Source organism: Antechinus flavipes, chromosome 6 (genome assembly GCF_016432865.1).
Source record: "Antechinus flavipes isolate AdamAnt ecotype Samford, QLD, Australia chromosome 6, AdamAnt_v2, whole genome shotgun sequence".
Lineage (NCBI taxonomy): Eukaryota > Metazoa > Chordata > Mammalia > Dasyuromorphia > Dasyuridae > Antechinus > Antechinus flavipes.
Genome location: NC_067403.1, coordinates 151,676,467 through 151,687,990, shown reverse-complemented (window position 1 = coordinate 151,687,990; position 11,524 = coordinate 151,676,467). Strand labels below are relative to the sequence as shown.

Genomic DNA, 11,524 nt, shown 5'->3' with positions numbered 1-11,524 from the left:
ATGGAGGGGAACCGGGACGAGGCGGAGAAATGCATCGAGATCGCCCGGGAAGCTCTGGAAGCCGGCAACCGCGACCGAGCTTTGCGCTTCCTGCACAAAGCCGAGAAGCTCTACCCTTCCCCCACGGCCCGAGGTGAGTGAATCCACCGGTTCAGCCTGGCCTCGCCTCCGCTGCTCGGCCTCGCAGGGAGAGGTAGAGGAGGCCCAGCTCGGCCAGTTCAGCTTGACACACCCCCACTGGGGCCTTCTAACCCACTCCCCGCCCCTGCCAGGTCAGTGACCCTCTCCCCACCTTCTCTCCCGGGAGCTTAGCAAAAATGACCCTTGGTCCGGTTCGAGGTGAGCTGGGCCCAATCGGATGCCTGAGATTTCTCAGGAGGCCGACCTCCTCTTGCTTCTCAGTGTGATGATTATTGTCGAGCGCCGAGATGCCCCAAGAGGTCCCTGGTGATGCGAGAAAACATGGATGAACCCTCAGGGATAATCCACTGGCCTCAGAGCCCATCTCCTCTTGGGGGTAAAAAGTCGTTCCCCAAGCAAACAATCTTTGTACCTTAGGGAGGGCAGCTTCCCCTAAGAGAGGAGAATCAAGAAATGACTGCAAATTTCGCAGGAGTAAGGATAGGATTCAAATTGATAAAATATTTTGTGATTTCGGGGTGGGGCAAGGAATGGACCATACTGTACTGTATAAATTATGAGAGTTTTCTTAAATTCCAGAATGTAAGTAGTTTTTCTTCGTATCATCCAGTCTCAGAAGTACTGCTACTTGTTTGTATTATCCCTAGATAGGTCTCAAAAGTGTAAATGCTATTTCACACGATATGGAAAACTTTAAGAATAGAAAGGAAAATCAGGATTGGTTAAGTAAATTCTACTGTGTTAATGTCCTTTGCTTCCCTAACCGTTTAGTTGGTTGGTTTTTTTTTTTTTTTTTTTTGGGGGGGGGGGTTGTTTTTTGGCTTTTTAACTGTACGTTAACCTTATATACCGTGAGGATAGAAAAGTAATTTTTTAGACTTCAGCTATTTAATCAGCTACTTTTTAATGTTGGATGTAACTGTGGGAAATTATTTAGTCCAACCCCTTAATTTTATTGCTGAGAAAACTGAGACCCAGAGAACTTAAGCTACTTATGAAGTTTGGAAGACCTAAGTTAATCAGCAAATATTTGGTAAAAATTTATTTTGTAAAGGTCTGTTAGGGAATAGGAAAATAAAGTTATTCCTGCCAAGATTCTAGTTAGGAAAAGGAGATAAAACAGCAAATATCCTATTGACATCCAATCCCAGAACTTTTATCTTCTCTGCTGCCCTCCCTTGATATGACTTTTCATTTTAGAGTTCATTTGATTAATTCATTTCAGTGTTCTAGCCTACAGAGATCCTGTGTTGCTCCCAACTTTGTGAAAAAATTCATATTTAATAAACATGCCATCTACAACTTTACTTACACCATCGATTAAGGTGTTAGATCTTCGTATTTTATGAACATGTTAAAATAGCACAGCACCAAGCAAAGAACCCTGTTTTACTCAAGGAATTCAGCTTCTTACCTTTTTAAAAATTTCTATAACATCTCTAACATTTGTCCTCTTAACTCCACTTTTACAACCACCACACTAGTCCAGTCTTTCATCACCTCTAGTTTGTGCTATGGTCTCTCTAAAGTGATTTTCCTAAAGTACATATCTATGTTACTCCTTAGTCAATAATCTCCAATGATTCCCATGTCCCTCTTAAGATCAAATATCAACTCCTGTTTGGCATCCAGAACTTGACAACTGGATCCTTCCTTTCCTAGCATTTTTATTCATTACTTCCTTATACACACACTAATGCCAACGGTACTGATTTGCTTATTCTTCACACATGACATTCCATTCCTTGTCTCCATGCTTTGTTCTGGTGGTCTCCTCCACTCACTGAAACACATTCTTTTCACTTCTGCCCCTTAGAACCCTTAGTTTTCTTCTAGACTTAGCCCAAGTGCCACCTTCCAGAGGAAGCTTTTCCTGGTCTACCTGCATGCTAGTGTCATTACCTCTATAGTTAGCTTGTATCTTCTCTGTATCTGCATGTATCTTGTAGAAACAGATATACATGTCTCTGCTGTTAAAATATGTTCCTTGAGAACAGTGACTTGTTTTGATTTTTTTTGCTTTTTATTCTCAGTGCCTAAGACAGTACCTGGTAAATAGTAGGTCCTTAATAAATAATTATTAATTGATTCAAGATAACCACATGAGTCATCACAAAACAAGGTCACAAAGCAATATGGATAATGAATATAGAAGTACAGAAGAAGGAGAGAACTTTTGGACAGGGTATTGAGGAAGCCAGCCATTGTTAACTACTTTAGTAAAAATTTTGGTAACTGAAATTTTCTACTTGTTAATTTCTTTTATCTAGGCAACTTCTTGAACCCTGTGATGCAAAGCAATATCTATTAATGTGTACTCTTATGTGACATTTATATGCTGTAGTACATAGACAGTTGGCATGTGTTCCAGGAAGACCTTGGTTGCCCTTGACATACTGCCTATATATGCCCTCGAACCCCAGGCAGTGCTCTAAGTTACAGAAAAGGTACTGACCTGCATTAATAGGAGAGATTTACTCATTTGGAAGCTCCCTATTCTTAGACCCTATCCTTATTCCTGCTACTGTAAAAAGACACTGCTACTCTTAGTTATAAATACAGAACTATTACTATGAAAATTCTTAGGACTAGGACAGCTGACTAAGACCTTAGGTATGAACTAAGCCAGTAGTCTTCAAACTTTCTTGATCATATACCCTATCCCCAATTTTCTTTCCCCTTTTGGTGGCTATTTTCTTAGTGACACCTGCCCCAAATTGTTGGTAATAGATACTTGGGATAGTACTTAGGTTATTTTTGCCCTGAGGGATTCAGTGGGAAAATTGGGAGATGGTGTCTTATGGGGAAAAGATGCAGTTGGGGGAGTTATAAGGGGTTGTCATGGGTAAAGGGTAAATGTGGTTGTGTTGGACACTAGAATGATGCCACCTTCTCCCTTGGATTCTTTGATCACATAAGGGCCTTAGGATCATCATTAAAGTGAAAAAAATAATAAGATTCAAGCTCTTCATTTTGTAGATGCTGCAGTTGAGCAAGGCAGGACTTGAACTCTAGCCACTATCCTAAATCTTAGTTTAAGAACCCTGTACACATTTCTAATTAGATTATCACCAAATCTTGGCATTAATCTAATTAAGTAATGATGCCTTATCCAAATAAATAAGGTTTAAAAAAAAAAAAAAAAAAACTTAGCATTGTGGAATTTCAGAACTCAAGGGGACTTTAGAGTATCTCTTACTTTAAGATCATGGATAGCTACAATCCTTAAGATATTCTAGAGTGGGGATTCTTAACCTTTTTTTTGTGTGTCATGGACCCTTTATTAGTGTGGTGAAACCTATGGACCTCTCAGAATTACATTTTAAATGCATAAAATCAAATACATAAGATTACATAGAAACCAATTATATTGAAATTAAATTGTTAAAGTTCAGGGATTCACGTTCTATATAGATGATTAGTTACTTTTAAGTATAAAACCTTGTTGGACTTAAATTATTTTGAATGGAAATTTATTTCTTAAGCCTAAGGAGTACGCATGGTATATTGGCAGAAGTAAAAGCATAACATTCTTAGTTATGTTCATTGTTGTTATAGTTATTCTCCATTCTTACTGGTAATTTATATTATTTTAAAAACATTTTGTAATTTTGTTTTTTTCTGTGACTTTATGCTTATACCCTTTTAATAACTTGACATGCACATTCAGCTGTCTTCCTTCCACTCTGTTCTTACCTTATGAATCAGTTTCATCTATCTTTTCTTCCAGATCTTGCCTTTGTAATGAGTTTATTCTTCTTGAGTTCTTTTCAGAAATTTCTTAATCTTTTTCTTCCTGTAGTTTGAGCCTTTCTTTCTTCTCCTTACTGGAGAGTTGGTCTCTTTCACTACCCCTCCCTCCCCCATTCTCCCAAATTTCTCTTTCCCAAATTCTCTTTTGTTTGTTTTTTAACTTACAAACCCTGCAGATCCTTCAGTTTCCTCCTCCTAAGACACAGCATGATACAGTAAAAGCATTGCCTCTGAAGTCAGAGGACCTCTGTTCAAATTCTGTCTCTAATGCTTCTTTACCTATGTGAACTTTAGGTCTCTTTCTTAATCAGGTTAAAGAAATTGGACAAGATGGCCCCTGAGATGACTTCTGCTCTGGGATCTATGATCTTTTGACCTTATGTTCATTTCCAGCTCCTTTCTGTCACATCACATCTTCTGGAAACTTGATTTGTCCATAGAAAATTTATACTATCTTAAATATTTTTTCTTCCAGATAACAAATGGCTATATGTGGTATTAAGATATATTTGTCATTGTTGATTATTAGTATAATTGAAATTCTTTTCATAGAACTTATTTTTCATAGCTCTTAGGTCTAATCAGCATTGTGTCCATCGTTGATTTGGCATCAAATGTTTCTCATACCTGAAATGGACATCCTGTTTTCTCTCCCACCCCATTACTGCCCAATGAAGCCCTCCTCAAGTCCCACCTTAGAGTTCTTCATAAAAGCTGTCTCTCCAATTGAAATGATGTCATATGCCCCCACCCCCAATTTCTCAGTCTTTGACTAATTTTGTACTTGTCTAACTTTTCCCTTCTATCACAAGGCTCTTCTCTTCCAACTCTCCAATCTCCCACTGTCCACTTTTCTTTACTGTGTACTCAACTCCTTATTAAATTAGAATTCTGAAATAGGGCTTTAGTTTTTTGTTTGTTCTGTATTTTTAGTGCCTGACACAATGATCTGCTCACTTTTTTTTTTTAATTTCCTTTTACCCCATATGATTTCATTGGGCTTGTCAGTATGAAGACTTACGTTAACCTGTTGTCACTAACAGATCAATTAATTGATTAATTGTTAATTGTTAATTGTTAACGCATAGCCTTAGACAGTTACCCAGGATGGGCACTGAGAAGGCAAGTGATTTATGTGTGGTCACATAGTTAGCATGAATCAGAAGGAGAACATGATTCTAGGTTATCCTGATTCTGGGATTGGCCCTCTGACCAGTATAATTTCATTTATACTTATTAGTTGTATTTGTTGAATGAGAGTAATATATAGAAGTATTCTTTGGATACCTAGTGGGCATTGAAAAATAATCATTTTTAGCTAAGGTATGTTTATTATTTTTCACTATTATATCATACTACTATATATGAATCTAGATACAAAATTTTTACTGAATGAGCCTAATCCATATTCATCTGAATATATAATTTTTTTTTGTTTCATTCAAATCTGACAAAGTCTGAGAGCAACCCGTGACTTCTTTGCTAGGACCATAGACCCAATCTTCATTGTTCTTTCCTTCAGAAATATCAAAAGCTTCACCTTTAGATGTTTATACTGTTGATACTAAAAAGTAAAGAAGGCAGAACGTACAAAATCTTGCATATAGCTCCAAGTTCTTAAGTCTTTTAAATTCTAAATTACAAAGCCTAGTAGTAATTCTATATTCTTCTGCATCTCCATCCTCTCTTCCTCTTCCATGTGAAAATGTGGAAAAGTAGGTAGGACTAGTGGGCATATATGTCCCTAAGGATGTAAAAGGCAGAAAAGTCTTATACATAATGAAATAATTGTAGAAGCACTTTTTGTGGTAGGAAAAAGTAGGAAACAAAGTGATTGCCCATTGATTGGGGAAATGGTTGAACAAATTATGGTATATAGATATAATATGCTATACTTTGAGTTACTCAAATTAGAATTGGATCAGTCAGATTTTATGGACTGATGCAAAATGAAGAAAGTATAAGTCAGAAAATTACGACTGTGGCAATGAAATGGTATTTGTAATGATCACTCTTAGTTTCATAGAATAGATGATGAAATTTTTGCATTTAGGGGGCAGCTGGTTGCATACATCAATGTCTTATAGATTAGTTTTGTTTAACTGTTACTCTTTAGTATAAGAGAAAAGTGAATGTGGATTTTTTGAAGGAATATGAAGACAAAACTGACTTAAAAAACTGACTATATCAATGAACTTATTTTAAATGTACTTATGGATGAAGGCAGGGCTTTTAGATTTTTATCAGTAGAGGGGAGTTGTGTGTGGGAAGGGTGAAAATTAAATGAGGGTGACCCAGTTGTGTTACCAGGAAGAAAAAAAAGCAAACCTTTTAGATTTCTTATATTGGAATATTTTTGTTTCTAACAGGGTAGTGGGAGAGAATGGATCAAACATTTATTAAATTCCTAGTTTGTATTAGGCATTGTGCTAAAGATATTTTACAAAAATTTCTTTTAATCCTCACAGTAAGTGCTGTGATTATCTACATTTTACAAATAAGGAACCCAAGGTGGATAGAAGTTAAGTGACTTGAGGAAGGTCATATAATGGGGAAATGCTAAAGCCAAATGGATTAGGTGAATAGAAGTTAAGTGACTTGAGGAAGGTCACACAATGGGAAATGCTAAGGCCAAATTTGGGTTTAGTTCTTCCTGACTCTAGGCTTAGCACTTTTGTTTCCTATAAATTAATGTTCTTAAATAATTTTCTTCCATGTTTCAAATGACCAAATTTTTGTTGTTGTTCAGTCATATCTGACACTTCACGGTCCTAGTAAGAATTTTCTTGGTAAAAATTTTTCTTGATTTGCTATTATTTTTTCTAGCTCGTTTTATTGATAAAAACTGAAGTAAACAAAGTTGTGACTTGCCCAGAATCACACAGCTAGTAAGTGTTGAGGCTGGTTTTGATCTCAGGAAGATGAGATTTCCTGAGATTTCAGGCACTCAGTCCACTTTATCACCTATCTGTGATCAAGTATAAAGTGTCAATTCTGTTTTTACCTTATATCATTTTCAAAGGCATTTGGCAGATTCTTTTCCATTGTTCAAGTTTGGCTAGCCACAGGTAGGTTTGGACAACTAATATAACAAAGTTATTTCTTTTTATTTCAACACTATGATTTTGTAACATAGTTGACCTCATCATTCTGATTAAATCACTGGCTGGCATAATTTTAGTTAAATAATTGGTTTTCATTAATTAAGCATTCAGATAGTACATTAGCTAGAGTTAGACTTCTTTCAATCCTCCCTCAAAAATTTACTAGTTGAGGAACCTTGGGCAAGTCACATTCAGCCTCAAGTTTTCCTTCTCTGCACAATGGAAATAATCATAGCACTTACCCGAAAGGGTTGTTGTGAGGATTAAATCAACTATATAGAAAGTGTTTTGTAAACTTTAAAGTGTGATATAAATGTGAGCTATAAATACATATTAATAGCTGTTTGAAAATGGAATTTGATGCTTCTAGAAATAGTGAGTTTCCCATTACTTCTGGGATTGGCTGCATGTTGGAGTTGTTATATGCCTCAGGTAGATGTTAGATTATATGATCTAAAATCTCTTTCTACTCTTTGATTCTGATCCTTTGCAGGTAAAATTTAGTTGTAATCAATTTCTGTGCAACAAAATTTCAGTATAACAAGAAAGATTTCCTTGTTCCAAGTAATGGAACTACATTTTAAGAAAGATGAAAGTACCTTGGAATAGGCTTTGACTTATATTTGTCCACCTATATATTTTGGCATATTCTACTTAAATTAACTCAGAAGTGATAGCAAATAAATGCCATTTTTAATTCTAATTTTAGAATTTGAAGATAGTGAGTAATTATGCACAGATTTTAATTAACAGCTTTCCTTAGAAGCAACATCAGGTCATTAAGTGTATGCTCAATTCAGCCAACAAATATTTACTTGTATACATATTATGTGCCACAAATTGTGCTGCTAAATATCAAGGATGCCCAACAAGAATAGTAGTGCCTGTCTTTAAGGAGCTTACAATCTAAAGTGTGAAGACAGCATTACAAAAGGAAGGTGAAAGAGGATGGGAGGGTAAGGTAGCTACCTAGCTGGGAGACATGATAGCAATGTCAGAATGCACCCTTTTAGAGAAATGAAGGGATCACTGCCTTGAGACTCCTTTCCTCTTCCCCCTCCCCCCCTTAGATGGAAATTTTGGAACTTATTGCCTATTTTCCAATCAGAGGCAGAGATGACAAGGTTTAAGTACCAAAGTTAATTCTAACCTGCAGGTGGATGAGATTTTCCAGTAATAAAAGTTTAGGGGAGTATGATCAACCAGTCAACAAATATCATTTGTTAAGCACTTGTTTGGGCGATAAGTACCATCAGTGTCCTAAGGGAGAGGGAGACAAAAAAGAGGCAAAAGGCTGTCCCTGCCTTCAAGAAGAGTATAACTGTGTAATAAGGGCATGTCTAAGCTAATATAAACAGAGTGATCAATATAAAAGATAAATAAAAAATAACTAACAAAAGGAAAGTACTAGAATTCAGAGGAGTTAGGGGAAGCCTTCTGTAAAAGATGGGTTTTTATTGGGGATTTACCAGAAGCCAGGGAGACCAGTGGTGGATTAGAAGAGGGAGAGCATTGCAGGTTTGGGGATGCCAAAGAGAATGCTCAAAACTGAGAGATGGAGGGTTTGATGTCATGTTGAAAAAAGTCAAAAGAGAAAAACCTGGGCATTGGAAGGGAAGAGGAAGATCAATTGTCAAAAGATTTGAATTCAAGTTCTTATTGTCCTACTCAGTAGTTGCATAACCATGAGTAAATCACATCTCTCAGCTTATAATTTTCTGTAAAATAGGGATGCCAAATATTACACTGTCATCTTTGTGTTGGTTGTGAATGCATGTGAAAATAGTTTCTAGCTGAAGCCATATAAAAATGTAAACTAATATTAGTCAAGTCAAAAAAATTAATATCAAATAGGCTTTCTTTCACTGTATTTTTCCCATGTTTGACTCCTGCTAATACCGTAAAGCAAAATAGGATTTGGAAGACAAACACTCATACACAAAGTTAAATGACATTTCTGGAACTAAACAAAATTAATCTTGGCATATAGCTCTTCTTTCCCAATTGTAGTTAATAAAATTAAAAGTATTGTAATTTGATGCCAATCCAGGTCTTTTCTTCACTTTATATTGTTTTAAAATGTCAAGTGGATTGAACTGGCGTCTAACTTTTGGGTAGGTGGAGCCATAGAGAGCAGACTAGAGACAGAAGAAATAGGAATCAAACAGTTTAATTTCAAAACGAGTGAAATGGCTTGCAAGGAAGGAGGCAGATTAGATACATGTGTTGGGGCCACACCTCTGGTGAGGGGACCTGAGTTAGTGTGGCTCAACCTTGATGCATACACCAAAAGAATGCAGTAAACTGTAGCCCTGTCAATGAGGGGTAACAGCAACAATGAGATGAGTTCGATTCATAGCGGAGTTTCATGACTGGAATATTTCTGAACTTGTCTTATCCTAATATGAGCTCAGAGAACACCTGATGCTGGTCAAAGCAATACAATAATCATTTAATATTGCCAGAGGTTGAGTGCAAAGGATAGTTGTTCTGCCAAGTTCAGGGCACAGCTTGCCTGCTTACCTTAGCTCTGGAAAATAGGGTTTCTCCTAATATCTTGACAAAAATTATCATTAGCATAATCTTGAGATTCTCAATGACAGCTAAAGCCCAGAGTGACCCTTTACCTCTTAGTGCTCCAGTTGATGAGACTTCAGACCTAAAGATTCAAACCATTTCTGATTATTGACAGTGAAATAGTTTCCTCACTGGGAGGCCTTTATAACAATGAAGTTATAGATTTTAGTTTAAAAAAAAATTATCTTTGTAACCATGAGCAAAAACAAATCAGACATCAAAAACAAGAGGCCAAAATCTTATCCATCTCTCTATGCCTTTTTATTATAGCAGAATTAAAAGAATTAGGGTGTTTAGGTTTTTATTAAGTGACCAGACTTGTTTGAAGTGGTTTCCATTTTGGAAATTTTTTTTTTAACAGTTTACTTATTTATTTATTGGTCGTATAGTTCTAGTTAGTGTTTTTGTACCATTCTGGGTCTGCTGATTATGTTCTATATCACCTCACAGAGGTCTTTCTGTGTTTTCTTGTGTTTCATAGTTGTTTTTTACACCACTGTAATATTCCATTACATTAATAAGTGATAAGTTATTCATACATTTTCTAATTGTTGGGTATATTTTGTAGGTTGCTCACCATTATTTGCCAATAAAGTAACTGTGCACTTGTTTGTACTGAGAGGCTCTTTTTTATGATTTTTTTTTTTGAGATAGTCAACAATTTTTCTTTAGTCGTTTCAGCTGTGTCTGAATCTTTATGACCCCATTTGAGGTTTTTTCAGCAAAGATACCAGAGTAGTGTGTGATTTCCTTCTCATTTTACAATTGAGGAAAACTAAGGCAGTTAAGTGACTTGCCCAAGGTCACAAAGCTAGGAGGAAATGCTAAGATTGGATTCGAACTCAGGTTTTCTTGAGTCTAGGCCTGGCACTCTGTCTACTACACCTTCTACCAGCTCCAGAGTCAGAGATAGAGTTATGGAATCACATGGTATAAGTTCTGTGATTTTTATTGCATACTATTTTCCAAAATGTTTGTATACTGGCACACCAACAACAATGAACTTGATCACTTTTTAGACATTTTTAACATTTTGATTCCCTGTATCTTCAATAAGACCTCTTCCCAAAATACTTTTTGCTTTACACTCTGCAATTTTTGTCCAAGGCCTTCCATATATCCTCTTCAGTGGACTATTTAATACAGGGGTCTTCAAACTTTTTAAATAGGGAACCAGTTTACTGTCCCTCAGACTGTTGGAGGGCCGGACTATAATAAAAACAAAAACTTTGTTTTGTGGGCCTTTAAATAAAGAAACTTCATAGCCCTGGGTGAAGGGGGATAATCATCCTCAGCTGTCACATCTGGCCCATGTGCTGTAGTTTGAGGACCCTTGAATATATTGGAGGTTTTCCTCTTAATGCTTATGACCGTTTTCTTATTACATGATCTCCCCTCTTTTTTTTTTTTTTATACTAATTAAAATCTCTCTGACATAATTATGTTGAACAATTTTTATGCATACTTATTTTAGGTCTCTCTGTTGCCTTTTGAGTAATACAATCAATCAACAAATATTTAGTAAAGGGCCTACAGTGTGCTTACCCTAGAGCTACAAAAACACAGTGAAACAGTCCCTGACCTCACATTGTACATTGTGTCAGGAAAGACAATAGATGCATACACACACACACTCACTACAAGATGATTTTTTTGAGGGTGAGGGTAAGGGGAATGTTATTTGCCCGGGGGCAGGGGAGAGGGAGAGGAGAAGAGTGGAGACTGTCAACAGCTTCACAAAGAAAGGGGTGCTTGAAATGATACTTGAAGAATTCTAAGAAGAGTTGGAAGTGAGAAGAGAATTCCACATGGGTAATGTCCCATGCAGAATCACAATGATTAGAGATGATGCTTAAAACATCAAGAAGCCAGTTTGGATATTCTGTATTATATGTGAAGAGTAGTAATGCATAACAATTTTGAAAACCTAAATTGGGGTCATTTTGTCA

At 36.4% G+C, this 11,524-nt stretch overlaps 1 protein-coding gene across 2 annotated transcripts in view; it reads left to right on the top strand.

Annotated features, from left to right (window-relative positions):
- Positions 1–11,524, top strand: part of DNAJB14 (DnaJ heat shock protein family (Hsp40) member B14) — a 68,707-nt gene continuing 57,183 nt past the window's right edge. The window contains exon 1 of one of the 2 annotated variants that reach the window (XM_051965239.1): positions 1–133. In XM_051965239.1, the coding sequence (XP_051821199.1) occupies positions 1–133 (133 nt within the window). The remainder of the gene's footprint in view (positions 134–11,524) is intronic. The other variant, XM_051965240.1, reaches the window with a different exon arrangement.